The sequence below is a fragment of the Micropterus dolomieu genome, linkage group LG06, assembly GCF_021292245.1.
Source record: "Micropterus dolomieu isolate WLL.071019.BEF.003 ecotype Adirondacks linkage group LG06, ASM2129224v1, whole genome shotgun sequence".
NCBI lineage: Eukaryota > Metazoa > Chordata > Actinopteri > Centrarchiformes > Centrarchidae > Micropterus > Micropterus dolomieu.
Genome location: NC_060155.1, coordinates 22,722,169 through 22,749,424, shown reverse-complemented (window position 1 = coordinate 22,749,424; position 27,256 = coordinate 22,722,169). Strand labels below are relative to the sequence as shown.

At 40.4% G+C, this 27,256-nt stretch overlaps 1 protein-coding gene across 1 annotated transcript; it reads right to left on the bottom strand.

The window, feature by feature from the left end:
* Positions 1-6,229: 6,229 nt before the first annotated feature.
* Positions 6,230-26,671, bottom strand: LOC123972520 (unconventional myosin-VIIa-like). Its single transcript, XM_046052046.1, has 49 exons — positions 26,660-26,671; positions 26,318-26,419; positions 26,043-26,195; positions 25,145-25,213; positions 24,916-25,031; positions 24,671-24,798; positions 24,386-24,528; positions 23,946-24,059; positions 23,693-23,846; positions 22,913-22,989; positions 22,701-22,820; positions 22,246-22,388; positions 21,941-22,151; positions 21,665-21,800; positions 21,414-21,580; positions 20,972-21,112; positions 18,530-18,688; positions 18,230-18,322; positions 17,870-17,964; positions 17,544-17,628; positions 17,303-17,404; positions 16,647-16,763; positions 16,326-16,529; positions 15,958-16,218; positions 15,702-15,857; positions 15,371-15,439; positions 15,147-15,271; positions 14,766-14,892; positions 13,913-14,032; positions 13,559-13,732; positions 13,134-13,361; positions 11,829-11,996; positions 11,526-11,643; positions 11,114-11,240; positions 10,839-11,005; positions 10,536-10,717; positions 10,260-10,369; positions 9,860-10,014; positions 9,313-9,466; positions 9,063-9,218; positions 8,787-8,892; positions 8,458-8,571; positions 8,072-8,159; positions 7,887-7,993; positions 7,608-7,793; positions 7,405-7,521; positions 7,224-7,307; positions 6,885-7,004; positions 6,230-6,772 (listed from the first exon to the last, which is right to left on the bottom strand). Exons 1-49 carry the CDS (start codon positions 26,669-26,671, stop codon positions 6,659-6,661), a joined length of 6,474 nt encoding a protein of 2,157 aa, XP_045908002.1. The 3' UTR covers positions 6,230-6,658.
* Between the last annotated feature and the right edge of the window lie 585 nt (positions 26,672-27,256).

Sequence of the window (27,256 nt, the reverse complement as noted above, 5' to 3'; positions counted from 1 at the left end):
TCACAATGTGAAAGCAAACACGGTTGTGGGATTATGCCACAATATTTTGTTCAGTATGAATGAGCGAAAGCGGCGTAACAATATTTGTTTTTATAAGGAAAAGGGCAATTAGCATATTTCAAGAACAATTAATATACTAAGACATACATATACATAACGCATTAAAACATGATTTTATGGATCTCAAAATGTTAACTGAAACTATTTTTATTCTATGGACATTAGACAATTAGTAACATTAACTGTAAAATAAGAAACCAAAGTATATCAGTCTGCGATTCCTTAACTCATACTTTGACATAGTTTTCAACTAGTCTATATCCTGCATAATGAAATTCCTGAAATTCAGTTATCGCTTTTGGTTCCATTGGCGTTAGTAACGTTAGATTGTGTCTTTACATTTTGAAACAAAGTGCTCTATTTTGTCTTTCTTTCTTTTGTTAATATGGTCTTACCCCTGATGTGTCTACTTGTAATGTACACTTAAAGGTCTTTAAAAGAGATAAGCCTCTAGGCCAATAAATATTTTCACTATTGATGGCACATAGAAGGCAGGAATAGCTAGTTAAAAACATATTTTGTTGAAATAATTAGTCCTTTATTTTTTATATAAAAGTATTCCCTTAAAATTCACTAACTTTGAAATGTTCTTCATGGTAATCACAGTGAATAAAGTGCTTCATTAAAAAAACAAACACACAAACTGACAAGGATCTAATGTTTTGTTGCACTTTATTCAGCAAACACAGCATGTTACAATAGTTATACGCTACCACTTGTATTCTGTCATTATTTGTCCATTCAGCTTTCACAGTATGCCAAATTTGCTTGGCGATTTGTAATTTATTCACAAAACATCCACAATATTGTAAAATATAAGACACATAAACCACCTGAGCATCCTAGTCAACATCTTAACAGAAATAAAGACCTATGCCCTCGCTGAACTCTTTACAAAAGTGTTTAATGAGCTGAACACAACTGGTATAACCTTTTTACGCTTTACTAATTCCACAAACATTACATTACATTTAGCCACTAATAGCCTACCTACGTGTGGTGGAAGGATGATTTTTAGATGTAACAATGTCCTCCCTTAAAAGACCACCCTGCTACAATATGCATGTGTGTGCATTTTAGTCAGTCTGTTGTGTCTGCCCAGTGCAGGACCACAAGCAGCAGATCAGGAAAAACAGGAGTGTTACGAAGCATTACTGATTTGTTTTTATTTTTTCTTATTGACAACATGCCTGTATTTGAGTGCCTTAAGTCTTACAGTAAGAATTATGGCCAATGAGCAAGTGTTGAATGCTTACACTTTTCAAATTAAAAATATTCTTGGAGGCAGGGAATTTACTCTTCACCTATTGTTTGCTGTCTGCTGAAGTAGAGTCCAATCACATTTACCAGAGTATTTATTTTGGAGTTTTAGACCAGAGCTGCCAGACCAAAGCAGCATGGGAAGCGGTGACCAGACCCCACTAGTGTGTCCACCTTATTGCTCACACACACACAGCAAGTTGTGTATTATGCCATTTTGCAGGACAGTGCCGGATATCCTCAGATGTGGAAGGCCTGCCTGTCACTCCACCTCATTGTCCTCAAAAATTAGGACATTGTTATGCCCTTTAATATAATCTATTTAATTCAGAGATTTACATGCAGTTGTTACTGTTTCCTCTTTTTTCTTAAGACACTAACTGTTGTCACAAGACTCTACATGATTGATTTAATGACAACATGACAATCCAGCCATTAGTGCCGAATGAAAAGAATGTTCTTGTTAAAATAATAATTTGGCATAAGCAGCTGTTTGAACATGTCACAATTATTGCAGTTGAATTGGGCTTAGCCAATATTCAATGATAAAAACGCAATACCAAGGCGAAATGACGTAAAGAACAGCGCTACACAAATGGTTAAGGGCAGAATTTGATCTTGTTGCAACACAAGAATACAAAGACACTGTAATGTCCTGCTCCTGCCATGGCTTGTATATTCCAGCTGTGTCACACCTCTTTTATATGTCACAGGTGCCAAAAAGATTTCCACAAAGTATACACTGGGGTGCATCCTTGCTCATAGCTCCTTCTCTCTCCTCAAGAATCATTTTAGGAAGTGAGGCACTGATGTCACGCTGTGATTGATTTCTGGGTCACAGGCAGGAGGACGGAGGAGGCACAAATTAGAGAAATGAAAAGAGCATTTTGTCCTCTGGGCAGGATGACCAGCAGTCCAACGCTACTTAGCGATGCCACCTTCACCTTTGCCACCTTCTGAACAGAATTTGCACGGTTTCAACATTTTGCTGTCAAGAGAGAACATTTAAATAAAACACTGACAAACATCGTTTTGAGCCATGTCAGCCTGTTAGATTACTTACTGCTGCCACATACTCAAGGGTAAACGTAGCAATTTGAAAATAAGTCCTGTGTTTCTGTTCTCTGTACTAGAAAGTCCATACTGACCTCATTCCCACTTCATGTACCCTAGAGGCAACCTCCGGGTCGGAAAAGTGAAGCCGATGCAGGAAGTGCCTTAAACATGCATTGTTTCTGATGGCCAGCAGGGGCGACTTCACGGGTTGCACAGAGAAGTCAGATTGCATTGGACCTAATGACAAAATTACCCTACTTCTAACTTGATTTATTACCTCAGTAAATATTTTCCTAATGACTTTGTTTTCTCAACTGCTAGTTTTAAGTCTTCTTTGAAACAGCATGATGTTCATTTTGTAAATTATGGTCCCATTTAGGGGAAAATAGACAATAAAGCAGAGTATGCTTTAGGGTGTGACTACCCTTGTGACTGACAAGTCGCTTACCATAGCTACATGTCAATCAGGATAGAGGTGAATGAATTGTATCCACTGCACTATGTACATTTAACCAGCCGTGTACCTGTTTTTCGGGTGCTGTTTGTGTTGGGTGTGTTGTCTAAGAACTTCGAGGCTTTCACAGTGTGTTTTCAGGTCATGAAAGTTAATTGTAACATTTTACACACTCTAAGGAGGTGGCTGTTCATTCTTCCCCAGTAAGTACATTTTGTTTTAAGCCTGTATTTCCCTAGCCAAAATTAGCATCCCAATTAATATCACAGTTAACAAGAATGATGGATGCACTTCACTAACCAGGCTAATTAGCTTCCCTCACTCATCCAAATATGGTGACGTCTGGTTCCAAAAAACCTAGATGGCAAAGGCCAAAATTCCAAACTCGAGGCTTGAAAACAGTAGTCTGAAAAACAATGGGTGACGTCACTGTGGCTATGTCCACTTCTTTTTCACAGTCTATGGTTTAACCTCGCCTTTCTGGAGACATGTCTACCTGTGATAAAAGATGAAAAGAAGTGTGAAATGATGATGCAATGAGAAGAAAAGCAGAGGCCTGTAGGCTAGTCACACACTATATATAAGGTTCAGTTCAGTTCTTTTTTTCTACATGCACCTAAATAATCTAAAAGAGCTAAGTAAAAAGACACATAGCTGCAGTTTCTGTGTGTTAATGAGTGTGTTGTACTAATATAGATATTAAGTATTAAGAGCAGAGTACACTCTGTGCTGCCTAGAATCTCCCTTTCTGCTGGCAGTTTGGGACTTGCAGAGTATCAAGAAGTCATTGAACCCATTCAGCATTGCAGCATCAGCTGTGAACTTTTGGTAGCGTCCCATGTTCTGAATGTTGACCCTTACAGTTGGTATTGGGCTGTCTCACTGAAAAACACAGGCCGAGAAAATGAGCTGAAGGTAGTTTGTTCACAGTCAAAGATTACCGATAGAACTGATGCATGCGAGGGGATGAATTTACTCTTGCCATTTTGGGTCTCTGGAACCAGCATCATCACTGGTGTTGGAGCTCTTCAACACTGCCCAAACTCTCTGTGCAGATCTTGCACAGAAGAGCCAGTCTGGTCAGCATGTGGGGGTATAGCATACACACCTCACTATAGTCCCAGATTCTGGTTTATATTGTTTCACAGAATCATTGGCCCTCTGCAACTCCACTTGCCTATCTTCAGGCGTGCCGTTCTTCATACATGTCCTGGCCGGGTGAGTTATCAGCATACAATACTCCTCCTGGTCAAATATGAATCCAATACAAGTGAAGTAAAAAATTTTTTTAAATTAAAGTACTGGAGTACATGCATTTAAAAATACCTGAGTATTCAAAATGCATTTCTAAGAACCTGATAATGTTTACACCAAAATGTAAAAAAGAATACTGATAATGTACCAATACTACGTTCTTTAATAATTTAAAGTTTATAATTATATAATTTAAAGTTTAATACCCATCTGTAAGTTACCGATAGTACCGATAGTTTATTTGACAGTAGCATTAACGCAGCATTTTGGCAGTGGATTCACACAGTAGAGGGCCATCCATAAATCCATAAAAAGGTAATGTGACCAACCATGGCATAAACACTGCAACTAAGCATGGACAGCTTTGCTGAAAATGTGACTTAAACAAATGTTTACATACCTCAATATGCTTTCTCAGGTTGGACAACAGCAACATAACAACATTTAAAATTATATGAATCTTTCTTCATTTCAAAACATGGATAAATATGACCATCTGTGCTCTGGTGAGGAATCTTCGTCTTTATCTGCCGTAGCCATCGTTACCATGGTCAAGTTCAGACTGGACTGTTCAAACAATGCAGCAAGAACTTTGGTTTTGACTGACATGAGGTTTACTTTGATTGGGGTCTCTCCTGTGAACACATCACCTGTTGCATTTTAGAAGAGAAAAGAAAATTCATTCACTGACTTCAAAGCTATGCTTCAAAGTAATGAGTTTCGGGAACCTTCATAGAAATGTAGGGGAGTCAGAAGTACAATATTTGTCTTTCAAATGCAGTGGAATAAAAATAATTAGTTTCCAAAAAATAATACTCAAGTAAAGGACAGATACTCAAAAAAAGGAGGCTACTTGAGTAAATGTACTTCGTTACTGTCCACCCCAGACTGAGAGGCAGCAAGACCAGCAGTCCCACAACTGAAGGCTCTCTAATCTGGTGCGGGCACCTCAGCAATCTGAAGTTGCACACCTGGGCAGAACTAGACAGTTGAGGAAAAGGGAAACACATACAGCCGCAGCACATCTCACATTCTGTACAGTGCAACCAGTCTAAACATATAGTTGTACAGCAGCTCACAAAAAGTCTGTGTTTGGGTCAAAATGTCACACACACACACGCAGTGTGTAAGATGTCTGTGAAGGTTCTCAGTCATCCAGGTCATAGTTGTCTAAAGGAGATTAAAATCAAGGCGCTACTGGACTTGAAGATACTCGAAGATGTTTCATCACTCATCCAAGAGACTTCTTCAGTTCTGACAGAATGGTAGGGAAAATCAGCTATTTAACCTCTGTTGGTCATTGTCAAAGAAGATTGACGTCACTAGTTCGTTAGTGCTCCTGGATGTTGTAATGACAGTTGTTATGGTCGTTGGAGCCACCCGAGGCAAAGTCAGAATGACTATCGTTGGCATTCCTCACTGCATTGGACATCATACAGTAGATTGGTTTTCTTGTGTTTGGGTGTGCAGCCTTTAGGGTGGACCAGTATTTAGTAAATTGAAAAACACAATGGAGTGGTATTTACCTGCAGTGTTTATCCTCTATGCAGCGCCACACACCTTCATAATTTCATACTCACACAGACCAGTCAGCTTGATTCTAGTCTTTGACAGCGAGGATAATGTGTCAGATATCTGGTGTGAAAATGACTTAGACCTGTCTCATTTCTTTGTTGGCTGCTCCGTTTTCCTGAACAGTTTGCTGGAGGGGTTGTGGAGCTGGATGAAGATTTTTCTTATAACTAATGACTGAAAATGTCATGCAGGATTTCTCTTCCAGGTAGAATCCTCTATTTTATCAGTTTGAGTTTGTTTTTCTTCAACACAAATTTGGCATCTTTTAGACCATAGTCTTTTCATAATTGTCCATTGTTTTTCTGACTTGTTGTGTATGGTGTGTAAGCCCATTAAACAACAAAGTTTGTTAACATGCATTTTATGTCTCTAAAATAGGAGGCTGCATTGTGCTGCCATAAAAAAGAAGAAAAATGAAGATAGAAAAGATTACAATGTAAAGGGCAATATGGGACTAATGGTGAAAAGAAAACGAATACTCTGTTTTCTTGAATTAAAACGCTGATATTTTCATTTTCAGAGTGATGAAACTTGAAATGTATAAAAAAGCCCAGTATTAATGAAATCAGAGGTCATTCAATACATTAAAAAATATGAAAACATCAAATTAAGGCAAAACAGTGGCTTAATCTGCTGTAGCTAAATGACAACATAATAAAGGAGCAGGGAAATGTATTCACTCCTCTGTGACTGCAACATACTGAATTATCATTTTTAAATCACTGCAATATCTTAAGATAAATTACTCCATCTTGGATAGTTAAAGTTTAATATCATTACATTTACGTGAATCTCAATTCATGTTCTAGACACTCTCACTCTCACAATGGCACAATTAAGGAAAAATGACAATATAATACTTCTAATTTCAAATATCACTGTCATATTTTATATAATATAATATAATCTGTAGGGACCAATTTGTCATTTAAAGTATACAAATACATTCAGGGAAAGATATTGATCAAGAGTGCATCTAGTAAATCACAGCAGTTCAGTCTATTCTTTTGCCCTTGCAGACTCATGAAACATGCGATTCCTTGGTTGAAAGGCCCTCCTCTGTTCCTCGTACATGCTGATGTATGATCTCAGAAGGTCCTCCATTGTGTTGGCCTGAAAACGGGAAATGGGTTCATCATCACGAATGGACAGACTGATGTACGGAATAATGAGTACTGTAACATTTGGGCATTGTAAAATTGAATTTGAAAGACAGCCAAATCACCTGAGAGGTCTCACAGACAAAGTTGTTACCCCTCACCAGGGTGCCGATGGTCATCTGGAAGTAGCTGCCACTACTGTGGTACTCTGTGATGCGCCTGAACGGGTGCATGACCAGCAGCTCCTAAAAGGTTCACAGTATGATTAATTCACATGTAATGGTTTGTTACCAATGAAAATAAACCCCAAATAAGAGAGCATAAAAGTATCACAAACTGAGATGAAATATGACAGACTAGACTTGAATAACAGAAATTATATACTTACTATTACCACACACCATGATATATTAATATACATTATATACATAGAATACATATATAATGATTATTATTGGGCATACCTTTGTCTTTGGGTCTATTAAGCTGATACCTTGCTTGCTGATGGCAATCAAAACTGTATTTGGGTAGCTAGATTCACACGTTTGCTGCAAAGTCAAATGCAAATGAGAACACAATATGACATAACAGTTTCCTCAAATTGTTATCAGCCAACTTTGCAGTCACTTCATCCTGATGACTCACTTTAACTTCAAAGAAGGTACAACCAAAGGTTGGCCAACTTGAAATGGCTCTGAGGAAGGCAATTTTGGCCTCTTGCACCGTGATGCCACTCTGCTTGTTGTAGGAGGAGATAATGTGCTGCAAGTGGAAGACAAAGTTTTTTTTCAGTGGGCACCTATTACACTGGACACTAAATGTGTGCTTCTGCACATCTCTTCCTTTACCTTCTTCCATTCTTCAGGGGACATGATTTTTATCTTGTCAGCAGGAACCAGTTCCCTCAGCATTCTGGGAATCATGACGAATTGCGACCTGTCAGAATCTACTTCGGCTCTGAAGAGCAGCCCACCCAGGTTGGTCATGTCCTCTTTGGTGCAATTGTGGTATCCCCGTAGGTACTTTGGCAGCTCCTATATGCAGGTAAAATGGAGTTCATGTATCATGACAATCCTGCGTGTCGAATAAGAGTAAAAGCCAGCAGAAGAGAGGGTTTGGTTGAATACCTGTGGGAAATGGAAAGTAAGGTCTGCAACCAGGTCTTTCCCCGGGCTCACATTGAACCAGAGCTTTCTCTTACAGATCACCAGGTAGGGCACATTGGCCTGGTTGGCTAGGAAGCAAGATTTGAATTATAAATACAGAGAAGCACTGACATATAAAAACCGAAGGAGTCAGTATGATGCATTACCTTCTTTAACTTTCTTTGCTTTCTTAGGGGAGTCTGAAGTCTGCCTTAAACTGTCAAAGAAATATTTCTGCTCATCCATGCTCATGACCTAAGAATTAAAAACAGAGTTAACATCAGTATGGTAAACAGGGTAGGAGCATGGCCTTGGATAGAAGAAGATTTTAAGTTCACCAGTGTAGGACAGATTAAAATACATGACCTCATTGTCTCAGCTTTTAGTTTTCATCATAATGAGTCATATTGTCAGTGCAAACTAAACCCCAAAATGTGCCCTGAATCTACATAAAAAGCAATATATCTCATAGCATCTTTACCTTTTCTGTCACATTACAATGCAATTAATGATAATAAAAATATGAATCAACAAACAAATCACCCAGCCCTACCTTGTTTGGTGTTTTCAGGTACAAGCCATATCCGTCAGCTGAGGTCAGTTTGAGCTGAGAGGCAATGCTGCGGCACAGGTCTCTGATTGTGGTTGTCGATGTCACCTCAAATATCTGCAAAACAGCAAGGACAGCAACTCACGAAGAAATCTAAATGCACTGTGTAACGATATTAACTTTAATTTGGAAGTCATTTTGGAATCTCATGTTGAAAAAATATAATATGATAATAAGATGAAAAATAGTGCCAGTCAAATGAACACTGCTGAGAGTCTGCACACAAACTGACACCTCATCTAAGTGTTTAAGAGGAGAACGTTGTGTCTTACATCGTCAGTGTCATTTGGGAAGTGGACTTTATGAAAGATCTGGGTGCTGTTCTGTTGGATGGCGTCCACTTCTACCATATGGGGAGGAAACTTCCTGGGCTCCTTACTGAGGGTACAAAGCACTCAGATAAATCTATTGTGCATTCACAAATATACACAGACCACAGCTCACTCCTATTCTATATTATGGTGAAAGCAGAGTTTTGTTTTACATTCCTTATTATGACTAACACAGCGAGCATTCTGCATTTTTCCTCTAAATACTAGTAACCTGACCTGAGCATCCCTTGCAGCCTCTTCAGGCAGCCAGCAGCCAGCACATCTCTGGGGCGCGACTCCAGGAAGCGCCTAGTGTGTGTCAACAAATTGTGACTGGGCGTGAACAAGCCTGTACACAGCCACATCAGCTGCCACCCAAGGTCCATACTCAACCTGAGGGGTGGGGGTGCACAGAGGGTTGAATATGTTGAGTCTTGATTTTGTGTGATTTAAAAAAAAAATACAGAATTACACACTGAGGGAGCACCTGTTGTTGTTGTTGGTCATCTGTCTCATAATCTGGCAGTAGATCTCGTCCTGCAGAGCTTCATGCTGGGTGGCTGGACCAAAGATCTGGTCTGTCAGCTCTATAGGACTGCGAGCTTGTTTGATGGGGTAGTCGCCCATGTACTTCAGGATAGGTTGGATGAGGTTAAGGAAACTAGACTATGGTCAGTATTACACAGGCGCTCTTTCCTCTAAAAAGGTACAGATTACAGAGAGTTGATTGTGTGGAATCAACAATATCATGTGTAAAAATAACATTCTTCTCTGATATTTTCCTTTAAAGCAGTTTGATCCACATTAATTTACACGTTGCATTAGTGAAACAGGAAAAACGTCCTATAGGAGAAAAAAAACAGCAGGGTATAATTTGGAAGATCCCCTGAACCAGGTTCACAATTTGAGGGTTTTAACAGTAAAGCATCTCACCATTCTCTAATTTTACAGCTGTTATTAAAACAGGGATGTGAGTGGATCTGTGTCCAAAATTGCCCTCATCTGCAACAGGGACGCATGAGTCTCAAGGATATCAGTGTAGGCGTTGCAGGCCAGGTTGCTGAGTTCAGAGTTGCGAGCCAGGCTCTTCATCAGCGGCTGTTTGAGGGGTTCTCTGGAACAAGCCCACAGCTTCTCCCTGCTGACCGCTTTGGATGCACCGTGTCGACCGACATCTTTACCTACAGGCCTGTGGCACGGAGGAAACACAGTGAGGGCTCAAAAATTTAATAATCCCACTTATTAAAAATAAACTGCCACTCATTTAATAACTTAAAGCCATGTAAGTACAGTATGATGTCTAAATATATTTAAATATGCTCAGCATCACTGCTGTGCCCACCGCGCAACCAAATAACACACTTACGGTTACTGCAGATGCATATTCAATACTTGAAAAGTGCCAAATTATAAAGTGACTCATGATATTATTACCTGAAGTTCTCAAGCGCAAACTCTTTTAAAGAGACAGGAGCCACTGTTTCATCTCTATGCGGGGCGTTTTGTGTTGTTGAAAGTCTTTTCTGGCCTGGACTGAGCAGTTCCTGATGGGGCAGAAGCATTTAGTTAGTTACACCACAAGGGGGGCTCATGTGAACCATCATGCTCATGGATCCACCACTGCATTTATAGATCTGACAAATGATACGTCATATATGTGACCCTCTTGAGCAAATAATTAAAAGGAATGACAAATAAAGGTAACTCTACCAGCATTTCTTCTGTGGGCCTGTTGAGAGTTGGCAGAAACTGCACAGCATCTTTATAAACCGCACCGCTGCTACTGGTCCGCTGGTTGGTTGCTCTGAACCAGTTCTTATCAGGAGAAGACTGTTCATCTTTCTCTACCACCAGCAGGTCCCCTCGTTTACAAACCAGGAACATGGGGTCATCTGTAGAAAGAGCGAGAGAGACACAGAGGCACAATATGTGACAAGTCATTTGTTTGTGTGCATGTATGTGTAAGTGTCTTTGAGCCTACTATCTTACACTGTACATGCTGTGGACCCTTACCTGGTTTACTGTTATCATGCTGAGCCAGTGCATACACTGAGCGCTGTCTCAGTCCTTCCAGGTTTTTCTCTATAAGTGACGCCATGTCCGCAGCTTCCCCAGACTTCAGCACAAACTCTCCTCCAACTGTGGCCAAACTCACTGTCTGACCACTGAAAAGGTTGTCACTAGAGAGGTTATAAACATGGTTTTATTTGTTTGAAACTTATCAAAACTCAAATTAAAATTTTGCAAGGGAGTAAATTAAAAATAAAAATTATTATAGTTATCCATACCTGATCATGCGTACTTCCTTTAGTTCTAGGTAAGGAAGCTCAAGGAGTTTCTTGTCTCTTCCATCCACGAAGAGGATGCTATTCCAGTTTACAGCCACAACAAACCTGCTTTTGGGCAAAGGAGGTCCTGTGGACAGGTATGGGTATGCAAATGTTTCAGAAGCAAGGATAAGTGGTCTGCCATTTCTCAAATGAATGATTGATTTACAGGAATATAGTAGTGTGTGGCACCACATATACATTTCACATAACATACATTTCATTAACTTCATATTAGTCCAGCAGCACAAGGGATATGTTGTTTATCACCCCTTTACAGACAAGACAAATGGAAATATACATAGACCTTTCGGGGGGAAAAAAAACATACATTCAATGTTGAATACTGTGTATAAAATGTAAGCTGACTAACCTGACAACATTGTAACTTCATAAAACTTGGAGAAGTAAAGGGGCCATTTCTCTCGGGCGCCGTCGACCAGCTCTCCTTTTACGCTTTCTGTTCCCTGCTTCCCGTTGACATAAGGACCCTATATGACCAGGATGTAAGAATTATCCTGAGGTGACTCATCTTTACTGTGCCCAAGTGATATAGAAATAAAACCGAAAATAAATAAAACTATAAATGCATTTATAATTTAGAACGCTGCACAAATCCAGTTTGTTTGTTAGTCATGTTACAGATGCTCCTTTTGTTTGACTGCATGCGCTTTACCTGTAAGTGAGCTGCGCTGATGAGTTGGATCCACTTTGTCATAGATTTGTTCTCAATAAGTGGAGTGGCGATGCAATCCTCAACCACCTTCTGGACGTTGTCTTTGTTGTACACCGTGCCAAACTCGATGTAATAGTGCTTTGCTGCCAGCTGGACATATTCATCCTCCTGAGAGATGCAATACATTTTTATTGGCTACGGTTTCCACAGATTGGTTTACAGTTTTTTGTTGCTTATGATTTCGGACATTGGTATCATTTAATGTGCTGCAATAGGAGAGGTCTTGAGCAAAACATTGATGTCTACCATTAGGAAGTCACAGTGGATCCCAGACTGTTGCTGTCTAATAGGCTACATGTTAATAGTGGGGACAGGGTGAATGTAACAGTCCAGAATAAGGACAATATTTTCTATTCTTGCTTTTTTCATTAAACCTGCATTAAGTGATTTTGAAGCTGCTTGGCAACAGTGGAAACAAGCTACAAACACAACACTTAACAGTTGCTTATTTACACATCTAGCAGATGGGGAGCAACATTAGCATTTGGAAGTGTGTTTCAGGCCACCTGACAATAGTCTAATATTCACTCTATTTTTAGCTCTGATGTGCTCTCTCCCATGCTCCTGAGAAATATTTGGCTCTTTTGCTGCTAAATGCTCCACTATGTTCACAAGCAAGTTGCTAACTTTGGCTGTCTGAAGTTTGGTGCTGGAAAGGTAGCGTAAAGTGGGTCAGTGCAGTCAGAGAGAGTGAACCAAAACAGTGAAGTTGTGGGACATAAAACAGAAACAATGAGCTGAAAGGTGCAAGAACGGTCTGTAGAGTTTAGAGGAACTGCAGAGTTTGGTCACTACAAGCAACTCACACTCACATTACACATAGTCATTTGACTCATTGTTAATGTGAAAAATATTGATTAAAGCAGGTTTATTTTTCAAAATGCTTATGAGCCGCAACTCAGATTTGCAGAAAGGTTTGCTGGCCTTAACCAACCATAGTCAACCAGAAACAAGACCATACCTAATGGGACGCTAACCTCAAAATCATTATTTTTTCCTAGTGTGACATCACACCAAGAGGCAGTTAGAAAAAGACTGTTAAATAACTTCAACATTATCATATGAAAGGATGGTGAAACACTAAGGAGTATCAGTTTAATGCTTTTGCAATATTTAAATAAAATACACCCCATGCCTAGACAAACGTTGGTTTCTGTCACATTTCTCTTTTAGCTACACATTAGGAAAGAAGGTATGATGAGTATGTGGTGTACTTATTACAGTCTTTTTACTCCCAAGTCCCACCTTCTCACTGGTGTACTCTCCCGACTTGACTTCCTTGATGACCTGTCTGTAGATTAGGTCCGTGCTGATCGGATCTAGTGTGCAGTCATGCCAGGGTGTGAACAGTTCCTTGCGGATGGAGAGCCTCCAGGGGGCGTCCTTCTCCTGCTTGCCCTGCCTCCTCATCTCCTGCTCACACTGAGACACTGCATCCAACACATGTTTCCCACAGCTGCCCAGAGACCACATCTGGAGACGAAAGACCAACAGGCTTTGAGTTGAGTGCGGCTCTATACAATCTTTTCTACTGGAATTTAGCAACAACACTCAGAAACTGGATTCACAGTATATGGGATAACTAAAGCATGTACACTTCTGTATTCATATAGAGGTAGGGAAGCTCTGAAAGGATATGAGGAGACAAGAGACAAGGAAGTTCAGCTCACCTTTTCAAAGAGACTGATGTACAGGGAGAATCCATATGTGTCTTGAAGATCGATCTTGTCAGCCACAGCCCGACAGACTTCAGCAGAGGTGGAGGCTGAGTCCAGATGTACACTGACAGTACGTTCATCCATTAGAGTCACAGACACGTCTATGGGCTCCATGGACTTGGCAGCCTGTCAGTAGGGAGAAGGAAGATGAGACTGCATTGAAATCAAGAAAACAATCCAAAAATTTGGAATTTAATAGCCGGCAGCCGAGGTGTGCTGCTCATGAAAATATTTAGCTTCCAACAATAAACCGGCGATGAAGAAACCACCAGGGGCAAAAAACATTAACATAACAACAAGACCTACCTGTAGCTCTATCCAACAGGGCAACTCTTTTCTTTCTCCATTGGCTATTATACGACACAACCGCTCAGTACAATATACTCCATAACCACTCGGCCCTCTGCGGACAAAACTCTCCAAATACTGTGGAGTAGAATAGAACAGGGTTAACAAAATATATTGCCAAATAAGAAGAAATGGACACAGCACAATTATCTCATGTATGAACAGAAAAATAAAATAAAAATTTAATAAAATGAGTGCAGACTGCGTTGTGGGTTCCTTGGAATCAACACTGTTTCAGGTATCTCAGCTATAACAACACAAGAACTGGTAACTGACGTGATTTATTTAAAATGCTGACATAGCCCAAGTTATAAAAGCCACTTACTGTGACTGTATTCCTGATAGCAATCAGGAGCATGCAGCCAACTACTGAACATTACTTTAGTCTGTTTTGTATTTGGATATTGTAAAGTTATAGATAGCAAAGTTTAACATTTCAGATTGGGGAAAAGATTCCCTCTGTATTCACAGACTTCCATCTATTTTTTTTTATTAAAATAATTAGAATAATTAGATTCAGTATTCAGAGGTTGTTTGTAATTTAACTCACTTTTTTACATTTTATGTTTATCCGGAGTGTTTTTATTTAGTTTAGTTATTCTACTACTTTGATCATACCAAAACAGTGGGTGGGCGTGAACTACTAGAAGTAACTGTGTTTATTTTAAAAAAAATATTTGTGATAAAAGCAGAAGCAATACAGTGACAGACTGGTAATTAACAGAGGTTTAATTACACAATGCAATAAACAGGAAAACGAGTCTCTTGATTGCAAGCTGCAGCATTACTGAATGACTTGCTGCAGACTGACCTTCATGAAGAGGTCTGTTGGGGGGAAGATCCCAAGACAGAGGGAAAGAAGGGTCCAGCCTCGCATACGGCAGTTCCTGTTCTTATTGTTCACCAGCTGCTTACAGATCTGGCAGTATATCTCATCCCTGCACAGGTAGGAAAAAACAGGGATGATAATGTTAAACAAGACAGATACAGTATAGGAAGAACTAAACAATGTGCAACAAGATCTTTCAGGAGCTCACAAGGTGTTTAAAATATTAATGCAGGAAAAAAAACACTGACAGACAAACACTGGAATAATATAATTCTGATGATACAAAGCTGCACAATCTTCACTGTATACAGACATTACATATTTGTTTATCCCACTATCATGTGAACAAATATCTTTTTTTACCTTATGTCTCGTCTCGATAGAGCATATCCGATGATGATATGTAGTTTTTCCTGGGATGAGAGTGGCCGATCCAGTGTAGGACCCTCTCCAATCAAAATGTCCTGTTCCTCTGTCATGTCCTCTGGCTGGTAAAGATGACAGCAAAAAGAGCAGTTAGCACACCTAATGAATCAACACAGGAATAAGGATTGAATGATGGATATTGTCGCAACATTAGTGCTGACCTCCTCAGGAATAGCAGAAGCTTTTCTGTTTCCGCCTCCAAGCTTTTTCTTGTTCTTCCTCAGTATTTTCTATTCAGAAAAGACGTGACAATTAAAGGTGAGACCAACGACGAAGGTTTGACATTCTAGCTGACCTTCTATGTTAGACAGAAGCAGAAAATAAGCTGTTTGTTATACAGCTGGGCCAGTATATTTTATCATATATAATTCAAATGTTCGATAAGCCCTCATTATTTATTATAGCATCTATTTCCAACCACCATGAATCACGAGTGGCAGCAAAGTGTACCGTTATCCTTACTCTTGACATGTAACAACGTGACCATATTACCTGATCTAGTCCCACCAGGTGGCTCAGCCTCCTGCCCTGCCGTTGAGGCATATGACGCGAGATGGTGCTGGCCTCTTGAGACATCGTGTCCACAGATTTTGGTTCTGGCATGTCCTCCATGAAACGCAGTATAATCCAAAAAACAGTCAGGCATGCCTGGAGGGAAATGAGAGGAGAACCTAGGAATGAGCGCTGGCAAAAGATGGAAATCTCTGACTGAAAGAAAGCAGTTTCTGCTTCCTCTCTGCCCTCTCACCAGTGCGTCGCCCTCGTCATCGTGGGGCAGAAGCGGCTGCCTGAGTCTCTGGGTGATGTGCTCGTGGGTAGCGTTGCCCTGGAAGTGAAGGATGCTGAACTTGTAGAATGAAAAATCGTCCGTGCCGTCATCAAACTCGTCATCGTCCTCTTCCAGTGATGGGGTAGGGGTTGTTGAGATTGAGGATGGAGCGATGATTTCAGGTTCTGAAATCTCAACAGATGTTTCCTCCACTGGCTCTGGCATGCTTCTCCTCTTCATCTAACAGTCAAAATAGAATTAATATCAGAGGTTCAGTTGGTCAGTTAATAATATCTGGTAAAATGCAAGCCACCTATCAATGTAACATTAGCAGATGTCAGCCAAACCTCAAATTCATCTGATTCTGATGCTTCCTGTTCATCGTCTTCCACTGGAGGTGTGGGCTGGAGATCGTATGTGTACTCCTTTGTATCCTGTTCAACGACTGGCTCAGGCTCCTCATCAGATTGCAGTGACAACTTCTTCAGACGTTGCTGAAGCTCAGAGGCAATTCGCTCTTGGTTCTGTTGCTCCAGGAGTAAAAGGGAGGCCTGTTATGGGGTTGGGTGGAGAGAGGATAGGAAAGAGGGGGTGAAAAGGTGTCAGAATACAATACGATACAATACATTTATTTTTTTATTACCACTTCTAAGACTTTGAGATCTTACATCATCCCTCATCTTTTCAGCTATTCTTCTGGCCAGCAGTCCCCTGGTGTGAGCCTGTAGCAGAATGACTGCCTCTCTCTTCTGTGTCCAGTCCTTCCTCGCCCGGTACCCTCGTACCTACAGTTAATCATAGATTATTAATCATTTTATTAAATCACATGAATATACTTAATACATACTGTGCAATTTAGAATACTTTCAACACGTAAAAATACTATTGAAATTGATTTCCATTTCTAAAAAAAAACCCTGCAAATGTTTTTATTAAACTTAACACATGCCTTTTACATGCCTTCTTTGAATATCGTGAAAAAGTTCATTGAGTTAATAAGCTGATTTGAGTTCTTCACAGGTCGACATTTCTGTATCATAAATTCTTCATAACTGAAGTGTTGATTTCCATGAGCTATAAGCTATAAGCTATAGAAATGCTAGAAATATTTCACTTTAAGTGTAATGAATCTTAAATATATGAAAGTTTCACTTTGTGAAATAAATTACAGAAGAAAATGAATTTTTCCATGACATTAAATTGTTTTGAGATGCATCTGTATGTATAGTAAACATATAGTTAACTAACTTACCTTTCAACCTGTGACAGTGAAATATGAATAAAGCAACACTGTAAGCTAATTTACAGTATCTACAGTACATGCCTGGCTTTGTATGGTGAGTGCTGCTGCTTGCTGTCTTAGGTAATGTAACCGGAGCTTCCTGCCACGGATCTTTGATGCAAGCCGTTCAAAGCCTTTCTGGACCTGGTTGGTGCAAGAGTGCACACAAAGGACATGGTCACTGGAAATGAGAAAAGTTTCCCTTGTATAGCATAACATCAAGGACAGAGCATTATGTCAGCTGCACACTCTGTGTTCTGTAAAAGTTTATTAAGCATCAGACCTTTCTTTGTATTTTCTCCTGTCTGTAAGCTCTCCAGTTCCTTTGCAACAGTACAGCTGCCTTCCGCTTCCTCAGAAAAGACTTTCTACAAAAAGAAGAAAAGTAAAGCATACTCCTTAATTAATCATTGACACTCTTTATGTCTTTTTCTACAACACCCTACTTGATCTGGCAGCACGTATATCAATAAAATTACATCTGTAGCATATTTATACACAGACCTGTTCAGATAATGTAAACAAACACAATGTATGGTACCAATGACATCATTCACTTCTGAGTTCATAATCTCTATGTGACTTTATTCTTCTTCTTGGAAACTGCACCTGTCTTTGTGTCCCATCATGACCCTCTGGATCACCAGAGCGATCCTGCTGAGTTCCTGTTCCCTCATTCGTTCCAGGACAGCGTCATGGGCGTCCTAAAATAAAGTGAATAAAGACACAGACTACTTTTTCATTTGTCCAGAAAATCCTAGCAATCAGAAGTCAAACTGCTTACTGCAATAATTAAACAGTGCACAAATCATCTAAGAGAGAATGTAATGTCCACAGTTGATGTTAGATGCTGGTCTAGCTCATAATACTGATACTACTTAGCCAGTGGAAATTAATACTGTTTACTGTTAATCTGCAGTGATACTCTGCTGTCTCAAAAACAGTTGTTTTGAATTATAAGTTTTTCACCTTCAGGAAAATCTTGGTCCGGCCTATTTTCCACTCGTCTGCTCCTTCAATCACTGTCTTGCAGATGGCTTCACAACAGGCAGCAGCTGTCTCCTGGAGAGACAATAAAGAATTGATTTGATGCTGAAGAGACGCTAATGACAGCCCAAGTTCCTCTAGGGGGAAAGGCAATAAAGAAGTAAACCATCTTTGTGGCCATCATAATGGCACTTACAGTTTTATCATGAGTAATATTTAGCAGCAATTTATGAAATCGACTGTCAACATTGTAATCATCAACAGGGCAACATTTTGACTAACCTTTTTGGGGTCACAGATGGTTGTCTTCAGGAGCACCCTGTAGCGCTTCAGGAACTCCTCAAAGGTGTGGCGAATTGGGTATCCCAGCTTCCGGATGCGGATGGTGTCCATCATGCCAGAGTATCTCAGCTGACGCATACACAGCTCTCTGTCAAAAAACTAGAGGAGAGCAGATTAAAGCGGTTGTGAATATTCTGTGTATGTCACAGCAACAGCAAAATTACTTCATGCTAACACGTTCATCGTGACAACTCTAAAATGTTTGCCATGTTCACCGTCTTAGTTTAGCATGCTAACATTTCCTAATTGGCACTATACACAAAGTACAGCTGGGGCTGATGGAAATGTCATTAGTTTTGCAGTTATTTAGTCATAACCAGAGAACTGACCAAATTAGGCCGGCCCTACTGGGTGAGAAGCTGACAGCGATGCAGGTGGATGCCCCCCTTGTGTCCTGGATTGTTGACTACCTGACTGGCAGACCACAGTATGTGCGCCAGCAACACTGTGTCAGACAGCGTGGTCAGCAACACCGGGGCCCCGCAGGGGACAGTCCTCTCTCCCTTCCTCTTTACCATCTACACCACGGACTTCAACTACCACACAGAGTTCTACCATCTTCAGAAGTTTTCTGATGACTCTGCTGTGGTTGGATGGATCAGCAAGGGTGACGAGGCTGATTACAGAGCTGTGGTGGGGGATTTTGTGACATGGTGTGAGCAGAACCATCTGCAGCTCAACGTAACAAACCCTAAGGAGCTGGTTATGTATCTAAGGAGAGCAAAGGCACCAGTGACCCCTGTTTCCATCCAGGGGGTCGCTGTGGACATTGTGGAGGATTACAAATACCTTGGAGTGCACATGGACAATAAACTAGACTGGGCCAAGAACACTCAAGGCCTCTACAGGAAGGGCCAAAGTCGTCTCTATTTTCTGAGGAGGCTGAGGTCCTTCAACATCTGCAGGACGATGCTGAGGATGTTTTATGAGTCTGTGGTGGCCAGTGCTATCCTGTTTGCCGTTGCATGCTGGGGAAGTAGGCTGAGGGTAGCGGACGCTAACAGACTCAACAAACTTATCTGCAAGGCTAGTGACGTTGTGGGGGTTGAGCTTGACTCTATGTCGGTGGTGTCAGAGAGGAGAATGCTGTCCAAACGACGTGTCATCTTGGATAATATCTCCCACCCACTCCATGACATGCTGCTCAAACACAGGAGCACTTTCAGTGCAAGACTCATTCTCCCAAAATGCACCACAGAGCGCCACAGGAAGTCATTCCTGCCTGTGGCCATCAAACTTTATAACTCCTCCCTCTAAGTGTCTGACACACGGATACTTAGAAACTGGACCGTATTATCCATTTTTTTGCAATATTATCTGTGTAATAATAATTAATGTGCAATATTCTGCTGCTATTTATTCACTAATCCTTTTTGGTTCACCATAATAACTCTAATAATGTAAATATTGTACATACCCACAATCCTTTATATTTGTCTTTATATTTTATATTTATACTTTTATATTTATATACTCTTTATCTATCTACCTTTGACAAGTGTGGAATTGTGACAAAAGAATTTCCCCTCGGGGATCAATAAAGTATTTCTGATTAAGACTAAAAGTTAACAGCTCACACGTTATTAAAACTCTTGAGGGGAACATTAATGTGTTCCATTTCATAGGAATCCAACCTATAATTGCAAAATTTCACTCAAAAAGACAAATGTCAACCTCATGGGGAAAAGTCAGTGGATCATCAAATTAATTAGGATTCATCATCTGGGAACCATGAATGTCTGTCTAAAAGGTTTTGCCAATCCATCAAGCAAATGTTGAGATATTTCGCAGGAATAGGGAAAACTTGCCTGCTAGTGGCTCAATAAGAAAACTAAGAGAATTGCCAAAGTGATGGTGAAAGGGCGGGTCATCCATTGGGGATCATGAATCTTGGTACAAAATGGTGATTCCATCCAAGAGAAAGGTAGGCTTCCCAGTTAAAAGCAATGTGTGTTAGCAGGTTATATTTTCCAGGAAATTTGCTCAATTGCTTTATGGCACAAAGCAGGAAGAGATTGTTGTTTATCCAGTGCAAGGGCAGATGGTAGAGGGGCTGAGAGGCAGATGGGAAATTTAATTTTATCCTCTTCAGTTAAGCCAAAGAGGAAAGAAACAAATGCAGACAGGGGAGGTAGACATCTTCATTATTTCATGAAACAACAGGATTTAAGGGAAATATCTTATATGTTGGTACACACTTGCACAAACACTACTACCACTTTTGCACAAAATAGAGTTTCTCTTCATCTCCTCCCCCACCTTATTTGTTAATCACACATAATTGCTCAATGACACAGTTATGTTTAAAAAGACTACACATAGAAACCATTGTGTGCTATATGAGGCTATCTATACTGCGGTCGCTGCTCTTGTGTCATTCACCTCAGACTGCTTGTCATTGTTTGGTTTGAAGCAGCGGATGAAGAAAGGCTGGCAGGCCGACAGAGTCTTCATGAGGGAGTCCAAAGACTGACGGAACTGGCCGCTCAGCGTCGGCACTTGTTTACGGTTGTCAGTCTGGGCCTGCACGGATGACAGAGAAGAGACTAAAATCATGATGCCAAGTCAGCAATTCAGTAACAACTGTCACACCGGTGTCACAGTGTCGACTGTGTCCCAGTGTAGACCACCAACAAATGTCCTTCAAAACGAGTGTCTTATAATCTAAAATATTGTTTTCTGTATAAAAGTGAAATATCTGCAAATGAGCTGAGATCATTTTGAGGAATTCTCCCCATTTGCATGATATTTCACTAGAGAAAAGGAAAGACAGATGTGGCAATGTGAAACTACATGACATGCTGATGAGGTTATTCTTACATACCCGTACAGAGCTCTTAGGTGTCATGATGACCTTCTTGTTGTTACCAATCTTCACTCCATTGGTTGAAAGCTCAGACTCAAATATCTGACGAAGTAGCTTATTGGTCGATGTGTCAATCATCTTTATTACGTCAAAACTGACAGCATCTCTGTTCTTTTCCAGGAACCCTTAAGGGAAAAAAGAACATTACTGAGCACCTCACAGCTGGCATTTAGTCTTTAGTAGGACTGCTTGTGATTTTGCTTTTGTACCTTTGGAGTTGTAGCAAACCGTTCCAGCAAAGTGGCGAATCCCAAATTCTGTGTCATATTCGCTTTTGGAGGTGATGTAGGTCTTGTTCCCATGGTGTTGCTGGTTCATCTTGTTCAGCAGGGTGACGTCTGAGCCCTGTGACACACCAAACAATACTTTAGATTAAAACCAAGCAAAAATACTTGACTGAAGTGGCATTTTTACAGTAAAAGCAACATTTCTTAAACAATGTTTGTGACTGGATTAAAAAAAGCAACACAGTATAGCGCAGCCACCTTTGGAAAATGGCTCTCTTCATCAATCAGAGCCAGCAGGTTACAGGGTTTCCCAGCCAGCAGGTCCAGGATCATCTGATTGTCACTAAATTTGATGTTATTCCAGACAATGTCCTCTTTCAGGTACTCCTCCTGCTCCAGCTTGAAGATGTGGCCCACGAAGAACTGTTGCAGCTTCTCATTGGCGAAATTAATGCATAGCTGCTCAAAGCTGCAAAACAACAGGGTGACATTTGTTCAGTTTGTTAGTAACCTTAAAGTTGTGATACACTCAGCCTGAAGGACGTGTGAAAAAATGTCCTGACCTGTTTGTGTTGAAGTTCTCAAAACCGAAGATATCAAGTAGGCCAATAGACAGGTGAGAGGATTTGAGGCTTTTGGTCAACCTCTTATAGATAACGGTGTTGATTTTCACAACAATCCATATAAACAGCTTATTATAGATTGCCTGAAAGATCAGACACAAATTATAGTTAAATTTGATCTTATGATCATGAGTAATCAGTCTGAATAAATTGAGGAATATTAAGCAAGTGTTTTTGTGACTTGATGTTGAAATCCCTTGAAACCGCCGCCCTCCCACCCAGCAGAAACACACACACACACACACACACACACACACACACACACACACACACACACACACACACACCACTTTATGCTGTTGAGTGAGGACACTTCCTTGTAAATTCCCTGGGTCTGGAACCAATAAGGAAATGCACACCATTCTGATTTACCATCACTGGGTCAGCTTTATTACCTTGACAAAGGCATCTCTGCAGTCAGAGGCCTGTTCTGAGCTGAGGGGTTTGGTCACCCGTTCTCTGTTGGTCATGAAGGAACGATGGGTCAAACTCGTTGCCAGGGAAGTCTTCTGGACCTGCAGAAAACAGACAAAAACAGTCATCATATCATGCTGCAGAATAATGATCTGTCATTGTGTCTCAAAAAAAGTGAACATAAAGTGCTCACCTCCAGTAGTGACGCTGCGATGCTGAAGTGTTTTGACTTGCTGACATCACTGGTTTCCAAGTTATTTTGTGTGTTGGCTGGTGGGAACACAAGATCAAATATAACAACAGAAACAGTAGTTCATTGTGTTGCAAAGACAGTGGTGGAAGTAACTCAGTACATTTACTTCAGTAGAGTACTTAAGTACAATTTTGAGGTACAGTACTTAAGTAAGTTTTTATGCTACTTTATACCTTTACTCCACTCTACATATCAGATGTACACTGCACTGCATATATTAGCTTAACTTATGTTATACAAAACCTATGGTGAGCTTGTAAAATACAGTCCATTACTTTAGGTTAATCTTTCCAACAGTATATAAATTTAAATTAGCTTCACCTCAATAAGCTGCAACATAAAATGCTGTTAATTTATATTAATGCTACACTAATGACGATTCAATAATATAAGATGTAGATGGTAATATAACACTGACAGTTAACATTATAAATGCTTACATTGTACTGATTGCAAGACATTTACTTGCATTGGAGTATTTTTACATTGTAATTTGCTATTGCTAATTACAATGTGTGCCAGCTCTTTATTGTGTGTTTATTTGCTCAGTACTGAACCATAATGTAGCATACATTAAGTTTCGGATTATAGTTGAGTTGTCCTGTTGCTCGTATGCTCCCCCTCTGTTTTATCAACATTTTTGTTGAGATATTCATGACATCAAATATAATTATTAAATTCAAAGTCTGTTCAGATAGTTTTTTAACTGCCTCCACTCACCCTCGAAGCAGACATTGCCCAGGTGTAATATGGCTGCCAGGAGCTTGAGGATTTCCTGACACTGGCTTTCTGAGAAGGTCAGTATTTTCATCGCAGAACAAATGCGCTTGTAGTCTTTAGCATCATCTCGGCCTTCACACACGATACAGTCACCCTACAGCCAATGAGAGGGGAGATTATTTACTATGGGTAGGCGATATGTACTTTTTTTGGTTAAAGTGAGAGAATGAGCGACAGAAAGCTATTGTAATACCTTGGCAAGGAATCTGTATTCCTTAGCATCTCCAAGATTCAAAGTCTTCTTCTCCTCTGCTGTGACCCCAGCCAGCATGCAGTAAAATATGTGGTAGTTTCTCTCCTCGAGGGCCTGAGGTTGAAGAGGCAAAAATGATCTATTATTGCTACGAAAAGATCCAATAAACTTTTCTGTCATGTGGGCTGTAAATGAACACAGACAAATGAGATAGTTTTACTCCTCAGCACAGTGGCCTATGGAGATAGCAGGCAAAATGGAATGGTCTGTTTCCTCTACAGGCCGCTGCGAGCTTATTGCCCATTGTAATGATAACAGCATGTTTATTTAACCAGCGCTGCAGCAGATGCAGATTGCACTTTGATTTTATAGTTTGCAGTATGGATCTGCCCTCTGGAGAGATAAGAAGAACAGGGTCTGTTTGGACGGAGCCACCTCACCTGATGACAGACACGAGACTTCTCCAGAAGATACTGCTCCACACGTGCACCTTCAATCATTCCATCCTTATTGAAGAAGATCTCCAAATATTTCCCAAAGCGACTGGAGTTGTCATTGCGGATTGTTTTAGCATTTCCAAATGCTGTACGGGACAGAACAGTAACGTTTGAACACTTAGCATGAATTTTTCCTATTCTCTTTGTGTGTGTGTTATTAAAGGCAGTTGTTGCTTGTCTGTCAAGTATGACTGCATGTGAATTATGCATAGATGTGCGATGTGGTACCTTCTAGTATTGGGTTAGACTCCAGGATCTGCTTTTCAATCTGCTGTTTAGAGAGCTCACCACTGACTGCTGCCAAGTACTGAAGAATCAGCTTAGTGCTCTCTGTTTTGCCTGCTCCTGATTCCCCACTGAGAGCAAAATAGAATAAATAAAAAGACTGATCATCATTTCTTTTATTCCACTACTGCCTGTCAGCAACAATTAACAAGCCATCATGACTTTTTGGGTGTGTGATTTATTCTGACCTGATGATGCAGCACTGGTTCTTGCTGTTGCGTATCATGTTACTGTAGCAGGATTCAGCAATGGCAAAGATGTGGGGAGGGAGTTCACCCAGCTTTCGTCCATGGTACAACCTTACCTGAAGGACAACGGGATGCGCACATGAAACACATCACTGTAACCTTTGATGAAGAGGAAAGTGAAAATGATTTGCAACTGTAGTACTATGTTGAATGTTACTACCAGTCTCACCTTGTCACCCGAATATATCGGAAAATCCTGGTACGGATTCACAGCCACCAGCACAGAGCCTGTGTAGGTCTACAATCAGAAGAAGGATGGTCAGGTTAAAATAATGATTTAAGTCATTTACTGGTGTGGAGCAATTGTATTGGTTTTAAAAAGGGTCAGGTCAACCAAATAACACAAAAAACATATTTCTCTATGCAGTTCATTTTGTTTTTATTTACCCAGGTTTTGAGGTAACAGCTGCTGAGATTTCTGCTGCCACTCCAATACAATGGTAAATGATGATGGGGATTTTGTTAGAGATGCTCAAAGCATTGAAAAATATCAAATGTGACACATTCATATGCAACATGTCTTTCCAGAAATTATCCCAGGTGCACAGGATAATCCACACCCACTGATTAGTTATTTTATCCCTGGGCTGTGTTTATGAGTTTAAACATTTTACTTAAAGTCTGATGACAGAAACCATGTAAATAAATTCCAGGAGTCCAGGATGTGTGCAGGATTTTGTGGTAATAGTAAGGATTGTGATTTAGCCTGAGGAGCTATGAAGGGCATTACTATCAAGTTTTTCAAAGAAACTTTTAATATTTTGACCTAAAAAAATTCCATTCACTTCTATTGTACTGCGGGTGGCTGCAGAAATCTTTGAGGCCATCTCAAAGTCAAATCCTCAGGACCTCCACCCCACCCAAAAGAAACTAACCTACCACCAAAGGCAAGTTCAAAAACATGTATTTTTGTGAAGTGTGTGATGTAGCCCTTGAAGAACAAGTGTAACAAATAGCATGAGATGATGCATCCTGTCACTCTTGCAAAAGTCTAATTCCTTCACCCCAGTGGCAGGTTGTTCACTTTCAAAAGGCAGACCACAGCTTTTGTTACACATGTGCCTTACATAGATGATGCCTTGTTTGTGTCGGAGCAGCAGGTTCCTGAGGAGGCCCGCCTCGTTCATGTCTCCAAGTTTGATCATGTCGTCCACACCCTCCACTGATGTAGGGTGCATGATCCTGAGAGAGGCCTCCTGCTCCAGGGACAGACTCTGCTCCTGGCAGAGGTCAAGGTAAGAAATGTAACTACTCTTTGAAGGTGTATGGTTTTATGTTGCTTGATGCGAACAACACAACATTTTCATCTTGCTCAATATATAAGCCACCAAAGGGCATTTACCTTTCCCTCATCGTCCACCAGTAACCGCTGGCCAGATGGTGTTACTTTGACCCTCGCTCCAATGGGTACCCCTCCAGCCGAGTCCACCCAAACCCACTCCCCCTGAAAACAGAGCACAGTGAATGTTAATAAACTACTACACTAACATGTTTAAATGTCCTTCAGAATACAGAATTTATGATGGGGCACCATACTTTATAGTTTTCCCTGCAATGAATAACTGCAGGGAATTGTGACACAACATCCAGGAACAACTGAATTATATAGTGCTTTCTATTCTTAACAATAAAATCCATACTCATAATTCAACAGTCAGTATTGACTGAATTTCTTCATCCTTACCTTTCTCAGCATCGCCAGTTTGCGGCTTTCCTACTCCCTGAACAAAGAAATCCATGTGAGGAGTTGCAGTTTCAAAAGAAAATGATTGACTGCATCAAATCAGCTACGCTTTCATCATTGTTAAAAACTTAAACCAGAAGCTTTTCTCTCGGCTGTGTTAAACATTATTCATAACGAAGCCCACTGTTGTGCTCAATGACACGGTTACATTGTACAAAGCTAACAGAATAACAAAGCATTTAATGTTACATGCACATAACAATTAAGAGGTCTACCTAACAATCCTTTGATCAGTGATCTTCATTAATTCACACTCTCTCAGCCTGTCGTAGAGCTGCTGGTTGCCTTGACGCCCTCTTGAATCCGTCTCTTCTACGACTGACGGATTGATTTTATGGCACTTTGACTTTGAACTGTTTGGACAGAAAGGAAGAGGAAAGGAAACCAATCGCTTAGGCAGAAGAGAGTATCTGTCTCGTCATCAAGTGGGTGTCTTCCCGGCCACGTTGATCCCATTTCTTTTTTTTAATATGAATAATCAATGTCAGTCATGTTCAAATACATTTCTGAGATTATTTTAGAGCAATAACAGCATAT

Excerpts from the sequence above, each read along its gene's own strand:
- LOC123972520 (XM_046052046.1), bottom strand. Across the intron at positions 21,581-21,664 it reads GGTTTGCTACAACTCCAAAG|GGTTCCTGGAAAAGAACAGA; the intron begins GTACAAAAGCAA and ends TTTTCCCTTAAG. Across the intron at positions 15,858-15,957 it reads ATGACGAGGGCGACGCACTG|GCATGCCTGACTGTTTTTTG; the intron begins GTGAGAGGGCAG and ends ATTTCCCTCCAG.